The sequence below is a fragment of the Panthera uncia genome, chromosome A2 (assembly GCF_023721935.1).
Source record: "Panthera uncia isolate 11264 chromosome A2, Puncia_PCG_1.0, whole genome shotgun sequence".
Lineage (NCBI taxonomy): Eukaryota > Metazoa > Chordata > Mammalia > Carnivora > Felidae > Panthera > Panthera uncia.
Genome location: NC_064816.1, coordinates 56,917,163 through 56,944,412, shown reverse-complemented (window position 1 = coordinate 56,944,412; position 27,250 = coordinate 56,917,163). Strand labels below are relative to the sequence as shown.

At 49.8% G+C, this 27,250-nt stretch overlaps 1 protein-coding gene across 2 annotated transcripts in view; it reads right to left on the bottom strand.

Moving 5' to 3' along the window:
• Window positions 1–25,770, bottom strand: part of ZXDC (ZXD family zinc finger C) — a 37,737-nt gene extending 11,967 nt beyond the window's left edge. The window contains exons 1-8 of one of the 2 annotated variants that reach the window (XM_049641136.1): window positions 24,786–25,770; window positions 22,116–22,268; window positions 21,939–22,017; window positions 20,888–21,018; window positions 15,587–15,757; window positions 11,329–12,017; window positions 10,111–10,173; window positions 9,368–9,452 (exon numbers count right to left, since the gene is read on the bottom strand). In XM_049641136.1, the coding sequence (XP_049497093.1) occupies window positions 9,368–9,452; window positions 10,111–10,173; window positions 11,329–12,017; window positions 15,587–15,757; window positions 20,888–21,018; window positions 21,939–22,017; window positions 22,116–22,268; window positions 24,786–25,755 (2,341 nt within the window). In that variant the 5' untranslated portion in view covers window positions 25,756–25,770. The remainder of the gene's footprint in view (window positions 1–9,367; window positions 9,453–10,110; window positions 10,174–11,328; window positions 12,018–15,586; window positions 15,758–20,887; window positions 21,019–21,938; window positions 22,018–22,115; window positions 22,269–24,785) is intronic. The other variant, XM_049641137.1, reaches the window with a different exon arrangement.
• Between the last annotated feature and the right edge of the window lie 1,480 nt (window positions 25,771–27,250).

The window sequence follows — 27,250 nt, the reverse complement described above, 5'->3', positions numbered from 1 at the left end:
AGGTAGGCACCACCACCCCAGAATCCAGAAGAGGGACAGTGCCCAGGTGCCAGAACTATATCAGGGTCAAGGGCTGCCCAGCAAGAACTGGGACCGCGGGGGAAACACAGCCATTGTCATAAAACTCCTACCAAAGCAGAGCGTGAGCAAGGTCCCGGTTCCTCCTTCCTCCGTCCACCTAATCCCCTGCCAATGCTCCTGCTGGCCAACCTAGGCTAGGAGTCTAGGAAAGACAGTCCTGAGGTCGTGAAGGTCAAACTGGCAAGCTGGAAAGGAGGACTCTAATGGTTCACATGAAAAGGCTGTCCAGGAGCTCCCAGGGTGACAGAGAAACAGGGGCAGGATTTGGGGACAGAATACGCCTCCATGTCCCATCCAGAGTTCAGGACCACCAGACCACACACATCTGGCCTTGGCTCCCAGGGCCTGGCTCCCACCCCTGCCCGCTGAACTCCAAAAGCCAGCGGACTGGAGCCACATACACACGAAGTCCTGCCACTGTTTTCCTTATTTTGCTCCAATAAAAACTAAATGAATGTACAGAAGCACATGCTGTGATGAGCAAGACATACATGCTACTGGACTAACCACTGGGTCCTCTAATCAGCACTGGGCTAAGTGTTTTACTTAGAATCCTTTACCATAAGAATCGTCACGGGTAATCCACACAACCACCTGGAGAGGCAGGTCCTGTACTGTCCCTCGAAACAGAGGAGGAGGCTGCAGCCGAGGGGTCAGACACCTGCCCAAAGCCACTGCAACCAGAGGAACAGATCTCAACCCCATCCCTGACCCCCATGGTGGTGCTCCGATCCCTAACCACTTAGCGCTGTCACAAGTCGCCGCACATGGCGGCACGGATATAGCACAGCTCTCCAAAGTGTGGCAAAGCCAATCACATCTTCTATGCTGCACAAAGGCCCCTCCTCACAAGGATCAGGAACCTGCCAGAGAGAGTTTTCGGCAGGCTGCCAGGGTCAGACTTCCATGCTCACTTGACAGCAAGGTGAGAGGACCTGCAGGGGGAGCAGGCGTCTACCAAGGAGACAGAAGGGGAGGGAGACACCCGCTCCAGAAGGGAACAGCACAGGGCACGCTCTGTAAAGGTAACAGAAACAAAACAAGGGACAGCAGCTAGTCAGTAGAGGGCAGGCCTGTATGACCAGGACTGAGAAGAGCCTCATCACCAGCTCACCGCCGGGTGCAGGATACCTCAACTCCCAGCCTATTCGGGGACAGGGGTCACATTTCACCACCACCACCACCACCACCACCACCACCACCATCACCACCACAGGAAGTCCGCTGCCCTCAAGCCCCTTTATCTGCTTCAGATCTCCGGCCATACCAGCTCTTCAAACCATCGCTCTAGTCCAGGAAGCAAACGGAACCTGGGCCCCAAGGGATGGGCGCTGCCCTGCCCACAAGTGTACTGCCAGGAGGCTCCCTCTCCGAAGAGCTGGTCAAACACGCTGTGCTTACGCTAACCTGCACGGTCGAACCCTGGGTAGGTGAAGGTCAGCGGTGCAGAGGGTACTACCATGGACAGCTGAAGCAAAATCATCCTAAGGACAAGACCAGGTGGCCTCCCTCCCCATACCCCCCCCCCCCCCCCCCCCCCGTCTGCAATCCACTTTGCTCCCCCATCACGGGCCACGCCAGCCACCCTGGGCGCCTACATGGAGCCTATGGGGTGTAAAACAGCCCCAAGTGATCCTGACACACATTCTCCCACACCACCAGGGAGCGTTTACTCCAGCCGCAGTCCAGACTCCCCATCCACCCTGCCGGGGGCCTTCATGACGCTCAAGTTCACAATCCACTCTTGCAGGTCCAGTGTCTGTGTGAATGTTCCCAGAATTCTCTTCTAGAAAACAGGCTGTAACTGAGGCATGTCCTCAGTTAACGGCCAGCCTGCGCTGGGGCCTTTCTCCCGTCTTCCCTTAGTGTGGCTCTCCTGCTCTCAGCATGGCAGCGCGGGAAGAAATGGAAGGAGCCTAGTGACTCCGACGCCTAAAAATTTTTGCTTTAATGTGGGGGGGGGGGGAAATGTGTGTACATGTATTATAAAAAACAGATTTTTGACTTAATTTCAGAGCTCAAACCAACCCAATTAATCAAACATTCCAGTGGCACAGACTGACCAGTGGCAGCAAGCACAGCATCTCACCTGGCCGTCCACCCGCACGCCCATCTTCCAATGTGGGACAAGCTGGCTGTGCTGAAGGAGCAACAGAGGGCCCCACCCCGTGCTGCCAGGCCCTCACCTGTTCCTTACTGCTTCCATCACCCCCTTCTGGGAAGGGAGACCAGTTCCAGACTCCATGTCTCGGTTTACAGGTAAAGCAGCTGGGGAGCTCGCCCAAATGCCCCAGGTGTGCCCCCCCCCCCCCCCCGCCAAAGCCTCCACTGGTGTGCTCCATCCTGGCAGAATAGCTGTTCTACTTCCCACGACTTAAACTGGGGGTCGATATTTATTAATTACATAATTAATGTATTTTCAAGTACAAAAAACAAAAATGGTGAAAATGATTTAAAAACCCATAATCTTAACACTCAAGAAAAACCACTATCCATGCAAGGATATATGTTTGCTCTACCATTTGTGTTTCTATGCAAATACATGCACAAAATGTGTCTGTCAAAACACACTCGGCTTTTCTTACAAACACGGACTTACCAAACCTATGCACGTGTGCTTTGCTGGCATAATTATGAGCTATAAATATTTAGTAGTACACAGCTCCACACTGAGCAGCAGCTGACACGTGGGCCCTTACGTAGATCCCTGGATACTTCCCTGAGAAAAGTCCCAAAATAGTTATTTCATGATGGAACGTTACGCAGATCTTTTGGCTCTCGAAAACAGTATCAAATGACCGTCCAAAAATGTCACACAGCATCCCCAGTGAGGCTCTCCCCAGCACAGCCCGGGGACGCGTTCCTCGCGCCCCCGTGTGGGCTCTGGGTGTCCTCGCCTCCGAGTACCGAGCACACCCCTCTGACGACGAAGGGGACGCCTCCTCGTGTCAGCCGCCTTCTGCACAGCGCTTGCTCAGGTCCCCTACCCCTTTTCCTAAGGATGCTTCATCTTTCTTCTTATTTCATGCTGTGTCTGTTCATTCAAAACCTTTCCACGTCCGCGGATCTCCAAGGCCTGTGCCTCTGCTCTGCTCTGGGCATCTGTGCCCCATGAGGAGCGTGCTCCCCAGGGAGAGTGGCGTGGCGGCCCGGGCATGAGGCCAGCTGCTGAGAAGTGTCTACCTTAGAGAGCTACCGTGAAGATCAAACGCGAGCTGAACCACAGAAACCACAAAGCTGAGAACAAAGTAGGCACTGGCTATCTGAACAGCTTTCCATGCCTTTCAAACTCCTTAAAGCCCTCGTCTTCGTTCTTTATCCTGCACGGAACCTTAGTGTTTCTTCCCAAAAGGCCGTCACTCGTTTGCCATAATTGGAAGAACCATATTGACGCGCACAAAGAAGAACGGCCACAGGCCTGTTTATCAACGTGCGTCCCTCTGTGTCCTGGCCTAAGGCCACGGCTCCACCACGGTTTTCATGGCTGCAGCCTGTGAGGCATCCCCAGGCAGAGGGCACATCCTCCAGGTCAGTGTCCCACATGTCCTCAGGAACCTCTGCCCCTAGGTTCCTACACAAGTGCTCTGAAATCTCCGCGGGATTTCAGATAGAATTGTGTTAAAGCCTGCAGGAAGAGTCTGCCTGACTGCTGTAAAGGTGGCTTTCTCTTGAGCACTCCACTGCTGTTAGCAAATCTTGATGGCTCCATCAAGACAGCTCCAGCATTTACCCACTTCTTCCTGCCAGCAGCCACCATCTGCCCTGCTGGGGACAGCAAGGAACCCCTACCTGCTCTCCTTGACCCTTGACCTTAGGGTTTACTTTCACCAGAGCAGCTGGAATGATCCTTTTAAAAATATGTCACTTTCAGAAGGCGCCTGGGTGGCTCAATCGGTTAAGCGTCTGACTTCAGCTCAGGTCATGATTTTACAGTTTGTGGGTTCGAGCCCCGCATCGGGCTCTGTGCTGACAGCTCCGAGCCTGGAGCTTACTTCAGATTCTGTGTCTCCCTCTCTCTCTGCCCCTCCCCGTTTGCGCTCTGTCTCTATCTCAAATACAAACATTTAAAAAAATGGTTTTTAATAAATAAATTAAAAAGGTGTCACTTTTCTAATTATGTCTTCATGTTTCCCCATCCGACTGTGAGCAAAAGACAAAGTTCCAGCACAGCCCCAAGCAGCCTGGCCTCCCACCTGCTCTCTGATCACTTCCGAAAAGTGAGCCTCCTCAGAGGCCTTTCCACTGAGAGCACCCTCCAGCCTCAGGCTGGCAGGGGCTGTCCCTTTGTCCACATCTACCCACACGGCTATTTCCCTTCCTCCCCTCCATCAAGGGTCTCCTCCTCTGTTGAGGCCTCTGTCTACCCTATTTGAAAACTGCAAACCAACACAGACCCCTTTCCTTGTTTTATTCACATTTACCGTTTGAGTTACCGTTTTTGTTTATCCAAAACTCCCTTCAACTCCACCCCCACCCCCAACTCCCACATCAGAATGCACGCAGTGATGCCCATGTTATTCACCTGTCCCTGCATGGCAGGCACCAAGGACGTGTATCAAAAGGAAGGAGTCACCACATTTGAGAACATCATCTTTTCTCTGAGTCAAGTTTTGTTGTCTTCTTCTCTTCCTCCTCCTTTATGTCCTGCCCACTCACAAGATTTCCCCCTGGTTGCTCTGGAATTTTTGTCACTACTGTGAATGTGGTATTTTCTCCACTGTATTTCCTAACTAGCCACATCGGACACTTCTCATCGTTACATGTTTATGTTATAAGCAGTTACTTACATGTCTTTAAACCAAAGAGTTTATTAAGTTTTCCTTTGTTTTCCAAGTAATTTTTACTTTCTATTCTACCCCACTATGGTCAAAAACATGTACTACCAAATTAGGTTCTTTCCCCGAAAGACTTTACGGCTTTCCTAATTTGTTCAGTTTAATTTTGATAAATATCCCATGGTTATGGAGTAGGACCTACGAAATCAACTTTATTAACCCCATTGTAAATATCTTTCATATCTGTATTGTTTTGTGCTTAATTTGCAAATAATGAGCTAAATTACCCATTTCCAATATTGGTAGGTTTTCATTTACCCAGTTCTAGATTTCCACCACTTTTTACTTTATCTTATTTGGTATTATAAGTTTCATATAAATATTCACATAATGGTTATTCATATAACCATTATACTCATATATAAATATTCACAAAAATGTTATAAATCTTAGTCTTGCTGTTGATTACACATGTGAACAGCAGCCAACAAAAGGGAAAGTCTTCTCTGCCCCAATTGCTTTGAATTCTACGCTTCTGATATTTATGATTAACCCCTGCTTTGTGATGGTTTTATCCGGTCTTAATTTTAAGCTTCCTAAATATTCCCATCCAGGGTGTGCCACCTCTAGACAACCCGTGATAGAGATTTTCGCCTTTTGACTCTGGTCAAAAAAAAAGTTAGGGCAGTCACGTGCATTTACATTTTTACTGCCACACAGACACGGTTTTGCTGTTTACTGCCTCTTCTGTTAAGTGCTATACATTCTTTCCTTTCCCCAACCTCAGAGACCAGAAAAACACACATCCATTAGTAGTCCTGATGTCGGTTGCATTAAAAAAAAAGTTTGTTTTGCTATCAGCTTCAAGAATGAAAGTTTCTCTTTACTTTTTATATTTTTATATTTGGCAGGGGACCACAATACTAAAGATACAGAAAATGGCGCAATTTTACTTTCTGTACACAATAGCAACCCAATGAATAGTCTTGAATTTCAGACCCTATACCTTATTTTTCCAATCATTCAGATTGCACATTTTCTAAGAATCAATACGCACACTCTGCACTTAACTACACTGACAACGATGACCCCCAACGGTGTTTAAATGGCTTAACTCCACTGAGTCCTGTTTCCCTGCAACTTCTCTTAGACTTATTATTTTTTTGTTTCTTTATTTTTGAGAGACAGAGAGAGACAGAGCACGAGCAGAGGAGGGGCAGAGAGAGAGGGAGACACAGAATCTGACACAGATTCCAAGCTCTGAGCTGTCAGCACAGAGCCTGACAGAGGGCTCGAACTCACGGACCATGAGATCATGACCTAAGCCGAAGTTGGACGCCCAACCGACTGAGCCACCCAGGCGCCCCACATCTCTTAGACTTATTACACAATAATCATTGAATCCTGAAAGCCAAAAAGCTCCCAAACCCACATTTCCCCCTCTAAATCTGGTGCCAAACAATTATTTAGTGGCTAACATCTGACATGAACTCAGGAATATATTTAACTGAAAAGAGCTGACATATTAACTAGGCATGTCAAAAAATATAGAACAGATGTACCTTATTACCGTTTAAAAGGTAAAATATTCCAAGTCCAAACCTCAGCCAGCACAGGTTAACGTACATGAAGATATTCCCTGGCCCTTTCTGCTGGGAAGGCCTAGGCACAATGACACCCAGGTAGCAATGAGCAACAACCACAAAGAGTGCCCTGACCTTGGTTTCTGAAACCATTTTCCAATAAAAGGAGAAGTGGCTGAAAACTGGGCTGGGGCAGGGAAAATACAAGACGGTGCCATAAGTTAGGGAAATGCCCCTGAAAAAAAAAAAAAACCAGGGCATGTTGAAACAGCACAAGAATCCTGGGGCACCTGGGCGGCTCAGTGGGTTAAGCGTCTGATTTCGGCTCAGGTCATGAACTCGCAGTTCGTGGATTCAAGCCCTGGTTGGGCTCTGTGCTGACAGCTTGGAGCCTGGAGCCTGGAGCCTGCTTTGGATTCTGTGCCTCCCTCTCTCTGCCCCCCTCAAAAATAAATAAAGATCACACTGTCTCTGTCTCGCTCTCTCAAAAATAAAGATCAAAGAAAGAAAGAAAGAAAGAGAAAAAAAGAGAAAGAAAGAGAAAGAAAGAAAGAAAGAAAGAAAGAAAGAAAGAAAGAAAGAAAGAAAAAGAAAGGAAGGAAGGAAGGAAGGAAGGAAGGGAGGGCGGGCACAAGAATCCAACTGAAAGAGCTGCCAGGAGCCAGAGCTGGAGCAATCTGAGCAGCAAATAAATACTGATAATACTGATTATTGTCCAGTACTCCTCACAATAACCTAAAGGATAATAAACACTTCTGAGTCCACACTAATGTAACCAAAACATAAATGAGGGAGAAGAGACCGCTTTCCCTTAGAGAAGTACAGGGATGAGGGAGAAAGAAAATCACCACTAGAACACCACAGTATCAAAGTCCACCCTTAAGCACTGAATGAGGGGAGGCTTAAGGAGAAACAGGATATTTGTATGAGCGCAGGAGCAGATTAACCTTGCCCAAGGACAAGTCTGGCCTTTGCCTCTCGATCCTGAAAAGAAATCGCAAGGTCCCTGGAAGGTCCAGCCTGGTAAGTGTGTCTACCTGGGAGCCCTCAGGCACTTCAGACAGTCTACCGATGTGATTTATGGTGGAGGTCTCGGGTCGCAGAGTCAGCTCAACCTTCGGAGGGGCTGGAGACTGTCAGCCACATGGACAGGCACCCATCTGTGCAATCGAGACACGATCAACGTGTGGATATGAAGGCCCAGGTGAGCTCCCCTGGTTGGCAATACTTTGTCACACAATGGGAGAAGTCAGCACTGTCTGCAAACAGGACAGACTGCCCACCAGAGGTCTGGGACCTCCAGAAGGAAGAACACCTAATCACTTGCAAGGGAGTTACGCCACCCGCCAACAACTGACCCACTGGATCAAAGCTCAATTAGATCCAGCCTCTAGATGGGATCACTGATTTATAGGAACCACAGAAGACAGAGGAACCGGTTAATCTCCAGCACAGTGGTACAACCAGCCAAATCTAGACTGGCCAACTCCGCGGGACAAACCACCCAGATTCTCCCACAAGCACACGGGACAAAAATGGAGGGAGAAACCTACAGATGACAAAGAACATTAAGAAACATATCAACCAATAGTAATATGAGGCTTACTTGGAATGCGATTCAAGCAAATAGCTATAAAAATCATTTACAACGTTTGAGACAACTGAAAATTTGAACACTTGTTAAATATTAAGGAAATACTGTTAATTTTTAAAGAAGTGATAACATCATATGGGTTTGCTTTTTAAGTGTCATTGTTTAAAAGATAATGTGGAACTATTTAAAAAATTAAAAATAAGTAAAACCACCTCTACAGATAAAAACAATTAAAAATAAAAGTACCTCCACAGATGCCACCCAAAAGCAACGCAGTCAATGTAACATGTACCATACACCTGAATGTTCAGTGCCCTTTGTCCTTCAAGTGGAGGTTACCGATCGGGTTAAACAGAGGCATCTGCTTCCCTTCACTGACTCTGCCTAGCAGGTGCTAGATTCTTCCACTCTATGGACGTCCTCTACCACCACATACTTTCTTCTATTATCTCTACAAGTGCCATGGGGACACTGTGTGACCGCTGTGGAGGTAACCCTTCCCCAGTCACAGGGAACAGGGCCACGAACAACATTCGCTGTAGGGCACTATCTGCTTTAAGAAAACGGATTAACAGAAAATAGGGAGTGATTTTAAAGAAGCCAAGATATTAAGAAAGATACAAACTGTACTGCTAACCCTACATACTCTTTGATATTCTTCAAATAAATTTTAGACAAAGAGACACATGAAACACTCGAAAAACGGTACTAGAAGTCGTCGCTGTTTCCTTTACAGAAGGATTTACCAGTTTCTTCACGCACGGCATCCCGCCATTCCATTCTCTAGACAGACAACAGACAGATGCACGAGGCCACAAATTAACAGGTCTTGTCTGGTCCACTCAAGTGTTTTTTAAAAATTCGACAAAGTTGCTGACATTTTAAAATTACAAGATTTTAACAGAACGCTGAACTACGCATCCACAATGCCACATGCCACCCAAGGGCTGGCTCCGCAAAACCCTGCTCCTGGGACAGCAGCAGCCCCGTCCCCAGGCTGTTCCCAATGCCACGGTCAGGGGCCAGTTGCCATCTGGCAGCAGGTTCCCACCTCCGCTCTTCTGACCCTTGGCCTGGCTGTTCTTTACCTTAGCGGCCTACTAGGCAACAGACACTGGCGTCTGCAACCGCTAACTCTCGCACAGCCTTTTCAGATCAGCAAGATGTCTCCAGACGGATGCTGGAAATTTTGCGGTATCTTCTGGAGTTCACATAAAGGGCATTTTGAACGTAAAAGTAACACAAAGAACACAGAAATGCCTATTCGTGTGTTTCTTCTCATTAAGGCCCAGGGTGACTCAGAGCCCTCACTCCCCCAGGACACACAGCCTCACCTGCGATGCTCCCAGCTCCTTTCTGCTTTTTTTTCTTGGCTAGTTGAATGGCTCGGGAATCAGTTCTTGCTGAGCCCCCACTTTCCTGGGACCAAAGAAAAGTGTGTCAGTCACTTGTTCCAAATGGCAAAAGAAGGGTAGTAAGGGAACTATGGAAATGTACTAAGTCTGCCTCCTGAACAGAGTAGAGTCCGATAATCTCTGAGGATCTCCAGCAAAGGTTCACCGAGAATCAAATGCTACATCCAATTACGGTGACAACTAAACAGAACGAGAGGTGGAACAATATACATGATTTTATTATCCAGAGAAGCAAAGTTTATTCCTCCAAAGTCTAAAACATATTAAAATATTTTACACAGAAACTGTTATAAAAGGAGTTACATACTTCTCTGCTGTCCGAAACAAATAACCAGCTTCCCTCGGTGGTTCAAGATTAATTAACTGCAGCACTTCTCAACATTTTCCAGAACATGCCACACGATACTTGTACGGCAGACCTAGGGAGGTCCTATTTCACATCCCCACTACAGAAGCCGCTCTGGTGGTGAGGCCTGACTCAAAAGTTATATACACCAAAACAGTAACTACATTACCGAATTCAGGAAGTTTACTGAGGGGGCCAAACAGTATTCAAATGGGACTTGGCTTCTATAAGTTTGTGAATGTGCTGATACGAAAAAGAGTTTAATACTTATCACTACAAGAAGAAAAAGAACAGCCCTCATCAGCTCGTGGCATACCTGTAACCCATTCACCACACACCATCTGTGCTCAGAGAATCGAGGCAGCCCAACGTCACACAGCTAGTGAGAAAATGAACAAGGAGTCAGGATCAAGGTCATGGCGGCTTCTCCTGCCTCAACCCACAGTTACAGCTCCGGAGATACCGTGGTACCAAGGATCTCCTATTTCCCAAGGCACCAAGGCCCTCTACACAGGCCTGGCCTCCCCACTGATCGCTGAGCCTTGGCCATCTCCCCTCCTGGCCCAGTCACCTGGTGGTTCAGCAACTGCTGTGGCCACTTAGGCAAAGGCTGGCAAGTATGGCCATGCCACCGCCAAGCAAGAGCCGTCAGAAAAGGTACGACTGACCGTGCTTCTCTCAGACTGAAAGGCTCCATGGTAGATGGGTTACCACATCCCTCACAATGGATTCTAATTCAAAGGATTTAATTTTTTTTTTTAAACTATGGTAAAATAGGATTTAACGTTTTGAACAACAGAAGTATCACCACCAAATTTAACCCATGCCACAAAGAAACCTATTTGATCATTCCCATCTGAGACTGAGGAAAAAAAAGAGACTCTCCCAAGAATCTTTAATTAAATTATTTTAAATTAAATTATATTAAATGTATTAACTGACATAAATATAATTAAAAGTATATTAACTGTGGAGCCTCACAACTGGAGAGGTCCTCTTATAACCCTCCAGAAACAGAAGCTCACAAACCACTCCTTTTCTTTCTTGTTAATTCTAATTTAAAAAAAAATTTTCTCTTTTGCATGGTTTTAAAGTTTCCATTAAACCTGATGTCATGATTCCTCTTCCTCTGGCCGTTAGGAAGTCTAAGGACCTCTTATCCCACAGAAAGCACAAAGGCAAGACATTTCAACTTTACGAAATACCTCATTTTTTTTTCCAGAAAAGAAACATCATCACAGAATCACAAAACTCAAAAGGACCTTAGAAATCATCTAGCCAAACCCCCTCATTTGAGAAATAAATGAGAATTTAAGGTTCAGACAGGATAAGTGATTTCCTCAAGGTCATAAAAACTAGTCAGTTCCAGACTCAAGATCAGAATTCAGATTTCCAGACTTGTAGTCCAGGGCTCCGTCTCTTTTCGCAAACCAGTAAGAAATGTCTGCACATGAACGATTAATCCAGAACATCCTCAAGACTGAGTGTAAGAGAAGCGAGTTACGCAGTGGTGACTGAATAGAGCACTTCATACCAAATAGAAGCTGCCGGTCCCCGCACTGAGCCCCGTGTCTCTCTGAGGACTGTGCTTGTCCGCAGGGCTGCAGAACGCTGACCGGGGCGCCCCTCGGCTCCGTTCCTGCTGCCTGACGGTGTCAGGGCCAAGAGGCGAGTCCGGTTCCACTTTGATTGGCGCCAGCAGCTCCGGGCCACTGGTGCTTCCTGGTGGGGGGCTCGGAGAGGTCAATGTGGTGGTGTTGTCTGCTAAATTACCTCCTGAGGTCAAAGCCTGTGGGTCCTGACTCAAGTTCTTCACAGGCACCGCTACCAGACAGCCTAAGGCTCCTGCACTTACAGTCTGTACATCATCCATACTGAAGCTGCTCTGCTGAAGAACTGTGGCTGCTGTCCCAAGAACGAGAGGGCCGTCCAGGCTTGGAGGAATGTCACTGTGGGCCACCAACACCAGCGGGTCCATGGACCCCAAGGAACTATTATTAGCAGGGAGGGTCCCTCCAAGAGAGGAGCTCACCGAAGTAACGTCAATAGTCAAGATTCCAGAGTTCAGCACCTCATCTGAGGCCCCCGCGGCACTCCCACCGTCGCCAGGTGCATCAGAGAAGAGGGCCGCCAGGTCTATGTTGTTGAGCTCACTTTGGCCTGGGCTGCCGAGTTCACTGTTGTGTGTAAGAGAACTCGGAGCTCCAAGCTGAGGGAAGAGATCTGAAAGAGAAACGAATACTCTGGTTGTTATATGCCCTTTAGGAGATCATGAAGTTCTTTCTGAGCTTTGGATGTCATGCTAGCAAGCGACCCATCAAGGTAACACGTACACTTCCTGCACCTGCTGCCTGATGCATCGAAGGTGGCCACACACCAAAGAAAGGCACTGCTTGATAACCTTATCAGGCTTTTTACATACATTGTCTCAAATCCTTAAACCGACAGGGATTTCTGCAACCGGAAATAACTTGAGAGTCTACATAATGTTTTGCGAAGTCACATCAACTGGTGACAGGAAGTGGCAAGACTTGAATTCACATCTTTCTGGCTTCAAACCCAATGCTCTTTCTGCTACACAACATGAACTGCCCTCAAGAGGACTGTAAAACCTTCCACGGAACACAAATCTTCAGAAGTCCACGGAACACAAATCTTCAGAAGTCAAACATAAGCTGAACTCTGGCTCTGAGGTATTTTTGGAATCAGCTTGTGTCAGCTCATGTCTCATCAAAATCTAGCTACCACTCCAAAACAAATTGGAGTCATCGGAGGGTGATCAGAGGGAATAAAAACTGTTCTGCCTGGAGTGCTCTGGGATCAAGGCCCTGGCTCAAGGCCCCAGCTCTAGGGACCGCAGAGAACTTAGACATCAGCCACAGGGCACCCAGGAGCTACATTCCCTCCATGGGGCCTCTCCTGATGGGCTCCCCTCCTCCCCACCACCACTGTATTTCCAACCTCTATCACTCCTACCTCCCCCTAGGCCATGATCACCTGGAGGTGGGGAGTCTATCTGACCCACACGGTCCCTTCAGCACCAGGCACTGGTGCCTGGCTCCTAAATAGCATTTAATGATTATAGCAAAAATAAATCTAATAAATCCCTCTTGAGTCTTAAGTGTTCATTCAGTCTCAGTTGTTGGTCATATCACTCTTTAAATATTTGAATCTTTGTCATTCAATTAAACACTTTAAACACACTTCCCTTGGAGGAATAATGAACATTAAGTATATTTTTAAAATATTTCGAGGAACACTCAAAGCAGGGATTTATACACCACTACACCCAATCAATCACCCCAAATCCTAGGACTCTTCAAGCACCAAGCAAACACAAAATATTGGGAGCACAAAATATTTGGGAGCCAAACAGGGCCTTGAAATTATTCCTTCCCAAGAAACTTCTACCTGAAGCTTCTAGAACGTGCCAGTGCCTGGCCAGAGGGAAAAGGCTCTCTCAGTTCTCTGGCTCTATTCCGCCTACACCAACTGTTAGCTAATCCCAAACTCCTACTTTCCAGTTGTGCACACCAGCTCCGAGAGCCTATTAGAGTTCCAACACAAATCTATGAAGAAAATCCGCTACAGAGAAATAAATTAATAACCAAATTCTGAATATATCTTCTTTAGGTGTCACACTACTTCAAAATTTAAAAACAGTATTAAGGGGTGCCTGGGTGGCTCAGTCGTTGCGCGTCTGACTCTTGGTTTCGGCTCAGGTCATGATCTCACGGTTCATGGGATCAAGTCCCGTGCTGGACTCCTCTAACAACTCAGAGCCTGCTTGGGATCCTCTCTCTCCGCCCCTGCCATGCACACATGCACACACGTGCACGCTCTCTTTCAAAATGAATAAACTTAAAAAAAAAAATCGCAGTGCAAACAGAGACCAATTTGCTCATAAATTTCCTATTTAGCATGACATTAATTCCATAGGTATTTACTGGACACCTATTATTGCGAGGCCCAGATATTCAGAAATCATTAAACATTAATTACTACAGCTTCTGGCCCAAGGTTACAATCATGACCTCGCTCCACCAACTCTCTTTGACCTTAGACAAGTCCTTCTCCTTTCCACCTCAGCTTCATCAGTGACAGGGCCGTGAGGACGCTCTGGCCCCAGAAGCACCACGGGGGGAACTCCCACAGTCAGCCCAGGGCCTGGCAGAGCCCCTAGCAGTATATATCCACAACAACGGACGTTCCCGAGCACGTTTCTCACGGGGCTAGCACTGGGACACTACCTAGTTATCCACCCCTGACTATGGCAGGGAATAACGACACCCAGGTCAATGTCATATTATAAATTCAGAGCCCAGGAAACACAGGCACTACAGAAGCAGCTGAGAGGCTCTCATATCCAGACAGAGACTAAGGAAGCTCATCTGAAATAAACAATGCCATCACTGACTTGAATGAGCCAAGCCAGGAAAGTGGAAAGAACAGGAGCAAAGCAGAGGCCTGGGTGCACAGCATCCCATAGCACCTGCTCAGAACTGGGAGTGGTGAGGGGTAAGTTTCGTAGACAGAGGGAGGAACCCAACCACTGAAGGCCTCTCAACACCAGCCTAAGGCTCTTGACTGGACTCTGTGTGTTGAGGTGCCAGTCCCTGACAGGAGCCTCAGAACACCTAGAGGCTAGAAGGGCAGGTTCTTCAAATACAAAGCTAAATGGCAACTGCTGTTAGGGCCACAGGAGTGAAGTGACCGCATATCAACAGGATGGAAAGAAGGAGAAGAAGGACGTTTCCCTCAGAGAACTACTCAAATTCTCTTCCGTGCTTGAAAGATGAGGAAACGGGGGACTGCAGACCTGTGCCCTGCCCTGGATCACACAGCTAGGAAGCGGCTGTGCCCCAAGGCTGGTGTTGCCTGTTGCACAGATGGCAGGGAGCGGGGCCCAGTTAGCAGCACACTCAAATGACCTGAAGGCCAGCCAGGACTTCACCAAATAGGCCCCGTTGGGAGAGCAGGCTGGTGCCAGTGGTCTGGGGCAGCGGCAGTGCAGTCGCCCAGACCTCACAACATCCTGCCCACAGGGCTGTGCACGCAGCCTCTACAGGCAGCCTGTCAGTCCCACGCCACCATGTAGCCAGAGAACCAGGCCCTCACATCCCCGGAATCCCCACTCCAGGCTACTACTGTGGTTCCCTCTCTGCTTTCCCTTCCCCAGACCCTCAAGCCAACTACCCCCACCCCCTGCGCCTCCCAGCCCCACCACAATGTGAAACACAACTCTGTCTGGTCTTCGAGGACTGTCCTCACCTCGGTGCTGGGAGGGAGAGGAGACAGAAGGGAAGTACCCAGAGACCACAATGGGACAGAGAAAGAGGAGTGAAAAAGACAAATGGGGGAGAGGCACACTCAGAATTCAGGACAGAGATCACAGAGCGAGACAGATTTAGGAGACACATATTAGGAAAAGCCAACCAAGTGGAAGACTGATAGGTAGGTAGAGAGACAGACAGCTACCTAGCTACACACACACACACACACACATATATGTAAATAAATAGTGGAGGACTGAATACTCCTCAAAAGAAGCACTTCAGACACAAGGGAAGGAATAGAGGGTCAGAGGCAAGAAGCGGCAGGAGAACCCAAAAGATGCCACCAGACTTGGCAGTGTGGTCCACAGGCTGGTAAGGCTTCACTGTGTTCGCCTTAGTGACTTCTGACCACCTCTGAAAGGAGGAGAGGAAGGAAGGACGTGCGTTTGCTTCTCTGACACACATCGAGCTTACACATCTGTGCAGCACTCTGGGAGGGAAGTAAACCGAGCAGACCTGGGCGCTGGCTGTGCTGTCGGACCACATGAGCCTTCATGCTGTGCTTGGAGGTGAAGAGTCTATTACAGCTGGAGACCGGGCAACGGCTTTTTGGAGCACCCACGTCCTGCAGGTGTTTCTTGGAGTGAATGTAGAGGCTGCTACGAGCAGAGAACCTGGCACAGCACCCTGGAACAAAAAGAACAATAAGCAATAAACCTAAGGATTCCCAAGGAACTAGTGGTTTCCTTTCTTCCCATCAGAATCGTAAGACAGTACATGTCTGTGCTCTGACCTCTGGCAAGGGACAGACACAATATCCTTTGGGGGTATCACAAATGTAGGGGCCAAAGCTAACTGCCCCCAAGCCCACCACTTTGGCATGCAGATTATGCCAGCTGGAAACAATCAAGGCCTAAAAGACTCAAGAATAAACTGTGACACCCCTCCTCCCGAATGCCTAAAACAACTTAGATGGAGGACCTGCTCCAAGAAAAAAGCTATCACCATAGATAACTACGTTATGACACTAACGAGGTATGGTGGACAGGGAAGGCCTAGCAAGGCCTATTTGATCAAAGTCCTCTCTGTGTCCCATTGTCATCCATGGACCCAGTAAACATTTGTTCCCCAAACATTCACTCTTTTCATCTTCTTGTGAATTGCTTTTCTTCCCTTTGAAAATCCCAGATCCCAACCCCCACCTCTTTCTAGCTCAGGATAACATATATACCTCATTTTGCCTGTACCTGGAATCTCACGTCTGTGTGAGTTTCCCATATATATGAAATTAAATTTTATTTCCTATTAATCTGTCTCCTGTCAATTTAACTTAGTCCAGCTAGAACCACTTGGAGAGGGCAGAAAAAAATTCTTCCTCCCCAATACAAAGGAATTAAATTTGAAAGCAAACTGGATTTAAAAGGAGATATAAAATTCCCCTGCATAGAAGACACATAACCTTGGACTACTTAACTCTGAGCCTGTTTCTTCACCCATTACACGGTGCTGCTGGGAAAAGTCAGTCAAATTAAGTGCTAAACAACCCCTTCAAAATTCAATTGCTAAAAATGTATACCAATCATCTACACTTAGCTACCACTATAAAAACCATAACCCTAGAACATTTAAGAGTTGGAAACTACCTCAACAGATCACCGAAGCCAACTCCTCTCATTTTACCACTGAGAAACTGATGCCCAAAGGGACCCAGCAAATGACCCTAAATCGGGTGTACAAGTGGAGCCTGCAGGTGGCATCACCTTGCTGGCTGTTCGACAGCTTAGCCGGAGTCAACAAGACCACAGACCTGTGCACACATCAGAAGGTGAACAAGACAAATTCAAAAACTCCCCACTTTCCTCTTGCCCTGATCCCCCACTGCTGGAGCTCTGCACCACAGGGACACAGAGAGGGCAAGCGGGGTTCTTGGCAGCTACAAGCTTGTGACCTACAAGCACATGACCAACCAGCTGTCCTGACAAAGGGGAAAAATAAAACCAGTGCGAGTGCCATGAAGTGTTCTGGAAGCAGAAGAAAGAGCGCACCTCCTGAGGCGACAGAAAAGGTCTCAAGAGGCAAGAAGCATCTGAGGTGACTGGGTCCTGACATGGAGTCAGGGCTGCACAGCAGAGCAGGAGGGGCGTGCAGGCCAAGGAGCTGCCTTCTAAGGTGTGGAGGCCACAACAGGGCAGCAGGGTGGGCAGGGCCTGGACTCTGGAGCCCAACTCTAGTTCAGCCCCTACTGGCCACGCCTCATTTCTTCTTTCCAGGTCTCCTTTTCCTTTCAGGTGGGAATGACAACCCGCCGCACAGGGTTATAAAGACAACGTGAAAACGTTCCAAGCTACAGAGTGTTCGCGCAGTGCCCAAGAAAATGGAAAGCGCATCAATGCACTGTGGCACCGTCTTGGAATGGCGAGGTGGAAATGCTGGAGTCTGGGACCCGTGGGAGGCCTATTTCAGGAAAAGAGGCTATGAGGATAGGATACGGCCAGATGACGAAAGGCTCTGGCTGCCTCTGAGAGGAGTTTTGAACTTATTTCATTTTCAAATGCAGCTTCAAGCCTGTTTCCAGGACAGGCTCCTAAGAGAACATTTGGAAAACACAAGAGAGAACAGACGCCTCCAGTCCCAGGTGCACCGTCTGTGCTTTGCTCCACACAGCACCCAGGAGGGACGCCTCAGCCCCTTTTCCAGCTGGGACCCCTCAGCACAGACTTACAGAGGAAGATCGCAGAGCAGAGGTGTCAAAAACACTTCTTACTAAACTGCTTTGCCAAGGACGGGGCAACCACAACAAGGATGTCTGTCACACTCTTGCCACAGTGGTTTCGACTTTTAAAAATATTTGCTAATTAAATAGGGAACCAAATACATTTCATTTTAATTTGTACATCCTTTGATGACCAGGAATATGACCATTTTTTCCATGTGTGTTAAAGGCGGTCTTTTTCTTTTAATGTTTGATAATCACCTTTTTTGTTTAAGATGATTGCATTTATTTAAGACTGTATTTTTTTAAAGTAATTTCTACACTCAACGTGGGACTCAAACTCACAACCCCAAGATCAAAAGAGTCGCACACTCCACCGACTGAGCCAGCCAAGGCGCCCCATGGCTGTCTTTTCGTAACTGCAACATCACCTGTTGAGATGCGTACCCATTCTTCAAAATCAAAGTCATCAATGCTCGGCACCCCACATTTATAGCAAGTTACCCCCCCCCCCGCCCCGAGGAGGGGCAGAGGCAGCCCGTCAATGACAAACGCCAAGGGAATGTCCTCAGCTTGAATTCACCACTTACATAAGGACCACACATTCCAACCTCGACTCGGTGCACATAGTGACACACCATACTAGACACGCCCCAACACACACACACACACACACACACACACACACACACACAGTCCTCATTCCACCACCTTGTCCTCCCTCAACACACTCACTGCTGTGTGGCCCTACCCTCTCCATCTCCTCCAGTTACTACAAAAAGATGGGTGGTGGTTGTTTTTTGACTTTTTGTTATGAAACAGTTCAAACAAAGCAGGAAAAATCACCCAGACTTAAGAATCATCAACTTTTCCTTAAAAAAAAAAAAGTTGATAACTCAGCCAACCCAAAAGAGTTCTAGGATCCTTTGCCAAGGCTCCAGCCTTTACCTCCACTCCCTCGAGAAGCACGCTCTTTGACCAAGCACCACTCGATCTCCCCACCCGCACCCGCCTCTACCAGCTCAACGCCCAGACGTGCCCACAGCCCCCAAGGATACAAATACAGAAAGGCAGAAGCCACCCCTCCTCTGTAGCCAGCCACCACCCCTTCCTCTTTCCCTCAGTCACCTCCAGGAGAGGGGTCGGCACAAGCCACCCCCCCCCCCCCCCCCCGCCTCACCAGAGCTCACCGCTCAGGGCACTAGAGCGGGGCTCTGCCCGAGTCACTCCACTGAACCTCGACCCTCCCCCTGCGGGACCCCGCTGACCCTACCGGAGGAGCCCCTGGTTCCTCACCGCCCTGCCGCACTACCTCAGCGCCCAACCCCTCTCCTTCCCCGCACATCCTCCTCTACTGGCTTCAGTGCCACCAATGCTCCCACTTTCCCCATTCCTTCCTAGGACCCTCCTAGGACTCCCCTTCTACTTTCCCACCGGCAGGAGTGGCGGTCCCCAGGGTTTTGTGCTAGGCCTTCTTTTTCATTTAATAGCATTTAATTTCATTTAATGGTAACAACGGCAGTAGGTGACATCTGTGGTTTTTTCTATATGCCTCCATTCAACCTGCTACCTATAGAGCCCTCTCGTAAGCACCCTGTGTGGGTTTATGACCACTTCAAAGATGAGAAGAGGCACAGTGCCCTCACGCTGCTTGCCGGAGGTTACAGAGCCACTTACGTGGCAGGCTCGAGGCTGGAGTCCAGGATGCGTGGCTCCGGCACTCAGGCCTTCAATCGCGCCACACCACACCGCCTCTTTTCAGAGCACACCTCTCTTCGAGCGCCACATCCACTTCTGCGGCTTAAATCATCACCACGTGCTGCCTGCCTCACCCCCGGCCCACCTCCTCACCGAACCCCGAAAGCAGTGCATCCCTGCCATCGGAATGTGGAAAGCCTGTGGGCACCTAAAATGCAGCCCGTCCTCTTCCTTCAACCACCAGCCTGTGTGCCCACCTCAAGTGAGATACGCCCATATCCACCACCCAGCACTGCTGGTGCATGAACTTCTCTCTCTCTCTCTCTCTCACTCGCTCGCTCGCTGGTGCCTTCTCGCCCTTCCCACCGCTAAGCTCCAGTACGGGTGCTGGCCGTCTCCCCAGGAAACCGGACCCAGCCTAAGCTCAAACAAGGGTCCCACCACTCCCCTGCCCCGAGCACTCAGACTGCTGCTCTGGGAGACTGCCTCGAAATGGCCTCCCTGCCTCCTCCACTGCACTCCACCCCCCCACCCCCCCAACCCCCGCTGCCCCGGGCTAGCTCTGCCTCATTCTTTGGCTGACTGGGAGGCCACTCCCATGCCCCCATGCTCCAGGAACAGTCCGGGTGACCTCTGTCCCCACAGCACCCTGCACATTATTGGCCTACCTGGAGCGCCCCAACTGGAGCTCTGACAACAGGAGGAACCGTGTCTTGATTAAACTATGTTTAATCAACACATTATCTTCTTGACAGTCTAGCAACTGGTCTCAGTTTCACACTGGTCTTTATTATCCACTTTCCAGATAAAGGAAACTGAGGCCCAGAGAAGCCGGCCTGAGATCTCCAACCAACGGGTGAGGGCCAAAATCAAGATTCACAACCACACGCTGACCCACTCTGCCATCCCGGCGCCTCTGCGGCACCTACAGCAGGGCCAGCACGGACAAGCCACAGAGCTGACTTCTGGCCAACGAATCATGCCTTCGGTGTTTCAGAGAAAAAAAATTCCCAGTACGTTTTTTTAAAAAGCCAGCCTGACTACTGCCATCCATGTGGCTACCATTTACTGAGTCCGTGACAGGTACCAGATGCCAAAACAGGCATTTTCACACATTCTTTCCCCTGATCCTCACAACCGCCAAATTAAACAGGTAATAACTAGAGCCACGGATCTCGTGAGTGCACTTCAGAGCCAGGAATCAACCCCGGTCTGATTCTGAAGTCTGTTCACTACACTGCTCCCAAGGTAAGACAACGAACTAAAAACCAGCCAATTAAACCCAATGCTGCAACTTGTGCTCAGCTTGTCGTTATGTAAATAAAACTTACCTTGGAACAACTTAAACTTACAACAACGTGGACGTGTGCTAGTTTAGAGCTCAAAGGAATGTGTTAAAAATCTACCTTCCACAGGACACTCGAACGGCTTTGTGCCCAGGTGGGTGATGCTATGGCCTTTCAGGTGCTCTGCTCTCGTGAAGGACTTCCCACAGCCTTCCACGGGACAGGTAAACCTCCGATCGTCATCGTGTTTCCTGGGAGAGCAAAGAAACAGGAACGGTGATTACGCACACCACCCGGAGACACCAGGCCTCAAGAGGGGATTCTTTGTTTAAAATCCCGCAAATTACAAACTCTCAGCATTTAAAGAAAATGATCAGTACATTTCAGAAAATCTGAATTCTCTCTAGCCCTTATGGGCAGGTTTGCAATTTAGCTACCCTGTAATTAGAAATTCTACTTTAATGACAAGGCTGACTTGAGAGTCAGACACAACAATTAGTGCTGCTTCCATCGGAACAGCTGGGTCCCAAATGTATTGACGAAGCTACTTCTGACGGTTAGAGATTCTGGTAACAAACAAGGTTTCCAAGCTACGGAGGGCAAAGAGAAGCGTGCACAGAAAATCAACTGCAATCCTCAAGTCCTTGCATAAACACCACCCTTTCCTGAGTAACGTTTTTACAGTAAACCCCTCAATCCCCAGCTGTGCAAACCACTCAACCTCTCTGTGCCCCAATGCAAAACAGCGAGAAGAACATCAAGGCCAGAGTTGCTGTGAAGGTTAAATGATATCTCGTTTACATGAAGTGCCGACCAGTACCTGCACACAGGTGAAGCCTCCAGGGTCGTCGTCATCACCACGGAAAGTTTGTAATGACATAAGGAAAGGTTCTTCCACAGTGTTAACTTTTTTAAAAATATTAGCTTGTATATAAAGTACACAAATTACATTCAAAAACAAGTATGCATAAAAAACCTGACACTAGGTGATCAGATTCTGAGTGGTTTTCTTCTCACAGCTCTCTGAATTTACCAAATTATCTACAACGGGCTCCTTTTCTTGTAACTTAAAAAAAACCTCAACAGATACATGTCATCCACAGGCTTCTGCTGCGGACAAACAACAAATTCATTTCCCATACTGGTAACTGAACCGAAATGTAAAGAGTACCTTTTGTGCCGTAGGAGTTTAGACATGCTGGTGAAGGTCCAGCCGCAACTGTCAGAGTCGCAAATAAAAGGTCTTTCGCCTTGGAAAAGACAAAAATTACACCTCATCACCATAAATGCAAGCTACCACAATGACAAACTGTGGGTGCAAACGATGTTGCATTCTCTAGCTCATTACCTGTATGACTTCTCAGGTGAATTTTCAGGCGACAGGCTTTGTCATATTGTTTGCTGCATCCAGGAAAGGAGCAAGAAAAGAGTTCTTGTTCCCTGAAGTGGGCTCGGTTATGGGAAAACAGAGCACTCACTGTGATGAATGTCTTCTCACAGCCTGAACAAAGAAAACACAAACGCTGCTCACTGGTGTGACAAAAATCACATAACACGGCTAACCTAGCCACCACTCCAGGACACCGTGAAGCAAACAAGGAAGAAAATGAGTCAGAAGCGCCTCCAGAAAGTTACAACCATTGTTACAACCGCTGACATCTGGCTTTGTAAAGGCAGCCGATAGGCACACGCAGGCCACCTGTTGTCATCTGACTTCAATATGAAGCCACCAATCAAGGGAGCTCCAATCACAGCAATGTGCTCCCAGTTCCACAGCACAGATCTTGCTTACATTCTGTGAACTCAAATGTCAGGGCTGCCTATGCGAGACCAAAGAAAACCCAATGAAAGAGATCAGATGCTAAGGAACAAGGATTTTGTCTGGCAGGGGTTGCACTTGGAAGGACCACAAACCATTGTTATGTCTGAGACTTTTTCACCCCTTGGGGGTGATGCACTGTCCTATACACACTCTCTGTGTCCTCTATGCATCCTCTGTAACCAGCAGCATCCCCCTGTCACCAGGTTTCTTTTTTTTCCTTTTGCCTGTTTCCCCAGGGTACTCTGCTGTCAAAGGAGGCTACCAGGGTCATCTTCACTCCCCTAGCTTTTTCCTTCACCTCTATCGCCAACCCCAGTGGAGCCACCAGAAAGGAGCCTACTTCAGCAATTCACAGATTTTCCACATCGAAAGCTCTCCTTTAACAAAAAGGTTCAGTGCTCAAATGGAGTAGAAAATACCAGGTTGTAAGATGCTTCCCAGGTATCTTTGTTGCAGCTCTTCTCAGAGCCTTTAACATGCTACCATCGTGCCTGTAAACCACTAAGCAGATACACGCTGTGCATCATCACCGCATCAAAGCACTAGCCCAAGGAACCCTACTTTCCCTAGCAATGCTTAATTGGGAAGTGCTCATCTTCCTAAACGCCCTAAAATCCTCCTCCTCTTTAGCATAAATCTGCCCTCCCTCCCCACTCCCACCCATTCCCTATTTTGGGCTTGGATGTATTTTCATACACTCCAACAGGTAAATCTCTCAGCCCTTAGCAAGATTCACCCACCCTGCAATCAACAACTAAGGCCTATGATCCTCCCTCTGAAATCTTTCCTACGTGGAACTCAGGCCTAGAACATTTAACGGGGCTTCACTGGTCCCTCTCCTGACCCCACCCGTCTTAAAACACCCCACTGATCATCCAACTCAAAACTTTCGGGGGGACTTCATACCCGAAAGCAAGCTACAGCCCTGATCTTCCTGGTATTATACGTGGAACAACACGCTTGGTGCATTTCACTAGGGAGCAGACTATAAGCCATCATCAGATTCACGGTATGTAACTGAGAAAGGTTCTGAAACGGTACTCTAAACTCATATTCTCCACAAAGAGGATGCACAAGACAGTCTACAAGCATGTGGGAAGAAAACAGAAGAATCTATTAACATGTGTTTTTCATTTCACCCTTTAAAAATCTCTATATATGAGTGTATTTTTTACAACATGCACATTACTAGGAGACCGCTGCACGTATGTAATACATCAGTAACACGCTGGGTGTGTGCTAGGCATATAGTTGAGTTTTTGTTTTGATGAACAGGAAGTGGAAGGCCCCTCACGCTCTACGGGCCCTCCCACACCCTTCCAACTTCATTCCCCACCCCACACCACCACCACAGCCCATATTCCCTGCCTTGGCTTGGCAGTGTCACTTCCCCCCCAAGTCAATTCCTTCCCAGGCTGGAATTTTCTCTTCCTCCTGGGGAGGCACATTCTTCCCCTTAGAGCACCTGAAGCTGCCAATCCTGGTGGAGTTTACTCTTGTGGAGCCTGCATTCCCTCTCACTGCAGACAACGAAAGAGGAGAAAACCCTCCACTGGATTTTACCTACACTGCTGGGCCTCGGACTCTTCATCTGTGAAACGAGGATAATTTTTAGGACTTCCCCAAACTGAAGTCCAAAGGAAATAAAAGCAGAAAAGCCACCAAAAGCACAATGCACCACACCTGTGACCATCCCCTCAGGCCTCAGGGCCTTAGGATGTGGCATCTGGCCAGATTCATCTGTGTTCCTCCCACACTGGTGCGTGCCAGCAGAAATATCTGATAACTGACCATTTCTAACCGATGAAAGCCCGAAGAACACAAACACCTGACTCATAAGACAAATCTCTGCGAAGATGCTTTATCACTTTCATTAACCTGAAGCACTTTAAGAGAGAGACCTGTTGCCTCCACCGCGGGGAAGGAAGGCTGTAATGATTTGTTACTACCTTGCTGTTGAAATCCCCGCAGCAATGCAGGGTTGAGATATCTAAGCGAATCACCTGGAAAGAACTGGAACACAGACACCAGAGTGCTCCGTTCCCGCCCCTCACTCTAGGCCCACGGAATTTAAATCCTGCCCAAGTGAGCAGCAGAAGGCAGGGCGACGCCGCACCCACTGTGAGCGACTGAATTTGGCCCTGGGGCCCCGGGAGCCCCCCGAAGCCCGCCCGCAGGCCCGTGGCGCGCGGTTACCGGGAAAGTCACACTTGTAGGGCCGCTCGGGCTCGAAGTGGCTGCGCTGGTGGGAGCTGAGTTTGGCGTGCGTGGGGAAGCGTTCGGAGCACACCTCGCACTTGAACAAGTTCTCCTGCTCGTGGCCCTTCATGTGCGCCTTGAGATTGTACACTGTGGTGAACTTCTTGCCGCAGCCGCCCACAGGGCAGCCGAAGGGCCGCAGCTTGTCGTGCGACTGCAGGTGCCGCTTGAGCTTGTAAGAGGTGGTAAAGGCCCAGCCGCAGCCGTCCAGGGGGCACTTGAAGGGCCGCCGGCCCTGGCTGCTGCCGTGCGTGAGCAGGTGCACCTTGAGCTGGTGCTTCTTGGCGAAGGAGAGCGCGCACTGCGGCTCCGGGCAGCGGTAGCCGGGGGCGCCGGAGCCGGGGCCCAGGGGACCGCGGCGGCCCTCCGCCGGGCTCGCGGCCTCCTCCCCCGGAGGCGCGGGCGGGCCCCGGGGCGGCTGGTCGGACGGCGGAGGCGCGGCAGCCAGCGTGAAGACGCCGTGATCGAAACGCACCAGCAGGTCCTGGCTGTTGATGGTGACGGTGCCCGCGAGGCCCGCTCCGGGCCCGGGGGCGGCGGCCGCGCCGCTGGGGCCCTGCTGGGGACGGCCGGCCGGGCTCGCGCCCGCGCTGGGCCCGACCTCCCGCCGCCCGGGCGCCTCGGCCGCGGCGCCGCGCGCCACTTCCAGCAGCACCACGAAGGAGTCGCTGCCATCCTCGGGGGGCGGGGGACTCGGCCCCGGGCCCTCCGACGCCGCCCGGGCCTCCCCGCACAGCGGCCCCGGCCCGCCATCTTCAGGGCCCCGCAGCAGCAGCAGACGGCGGCGCGCGGGGCCAGGGCTGGGCGGCGGCCCCGGGCCTCGGCGGAGCCGGCCGGGACCGCCGGCGCCGCCGCCATGTTGGGCTCCGCGCACGGTCGGGGCGGCGAGCAGCTTCGGGAGGTCCATCTTGGGCCCAGCCGCGGCGTCGCAGCCGCCGCCTCGGAGGAAGCGCGGTCCGCCCCGCCCAGCCGTGCGCGACGCCGTGCGGCCGCCGCGGCGGATCGGCGCCAAAGCCCGGCGCGGAGCACGGCCGGAGTCCGGCCTGGAGCTGCGCGTGCGCGTGAGCCGCGGGGCGCTGCGCGAGGCCTGCGGGTCTCTGGGTGGTCAGCGCGGGGCCCGCGGGGCCTGCTGGCCGCCGAGCCTCGGGGGCTTTGGCCGGCCCCGACCTCGCGAGCTGCGGTCCGTCTCCCTCCGTGGGGAACGACGCTTGCCCCTGACTTAACAGTACTGGCTTTCCACTGGGTAGTGGATTAGTAATAGCAGCCAACTATCTTCACACTCACAAGGGTGAGGAAGCTGAGGCACTGACGGTTCGAGTCCCTTGCCCGAGATCACAGCCAGGTACTGGGAGAGTCAGGGTTCCGGCACCAGGCTGGGCTCACTGGACTGGAAACCGCCCCGCTGGCTCTGGCTCCTGGCACACAGACGTTGTGAGCAGTGCCCGCAGATCCTTTCCCCCTGGACGGGACCCCCGCCTACACTCTGCATTTCCTACTAAACTCCCTAAAGCCTTACACCTCCGCAGCCCTTACTCCATTGTTGCCTGAACTCCCCCACCCCACCCCTCAACCCGGATTCAGTCTGCTCTCCTGACCCAAACCCCTACTTCACGACTAGCTTCCTAGCAAAATAACGCTGCATCCGCCATGCCCTCCACCCAGTCTAGTACTCCATAGGGCATAGCTGTGTACTCATTTGGTGCACCCCATTGCTCTTATGCGTAGCTGGTCTCCCCTGCATTTGTCACCACTGTACCCCTCACTCTACAATCCCATTGCCCCCCCCCATCCTTATCACAGTTCCTCCAACAGGCCAAGCCAGTTCCACCCACAGAGACTGCACAGCTGGTCTCTGATTCCTCTAGGAAGAGTGGCCTTCTGATCACGTACACCCTCACCCAGCTTATTTTCCGCCTCCTCTCTGATTTGTGTCCCCTTATAGCTCTCAAGTGCAGTTTTTTTTTATTTGCCCTTTTTGTGGCTAATTCATGGTCTATATCCGCCTGTAGAATGTAGACTCCTTTAGGGCAGGAACTGTGTCAGTCACATTCAAGCTGTATGTCCAGAGGCTAACAGCGAAAATTCTCAGTTAAATGTTTATTGATGAGTGCCTTATTATTAAAAGTACTTTATTTTTTTTTAATGTCTATTTATATTAGAGAGAGAGTGTGTGTGAGCCAGGTAGGGGCAGAGAGAGAGGGAGACACAGAATTCCAAGCAGGCTCCAGGCTCTGAGCTGTCAGCACAGAGCCTGATGCTGAGCTCACGGACCCGGAGGTCATGACCTGAGCCAAAGTTGGATACTTCACCGACTGAGCCACTCGGGCACCCCAAAAATATTTTAAAAATAAGGTACATAAATAATATTGAAAAGAATAGGACAGGGGTGCCTGAGTGGCTCA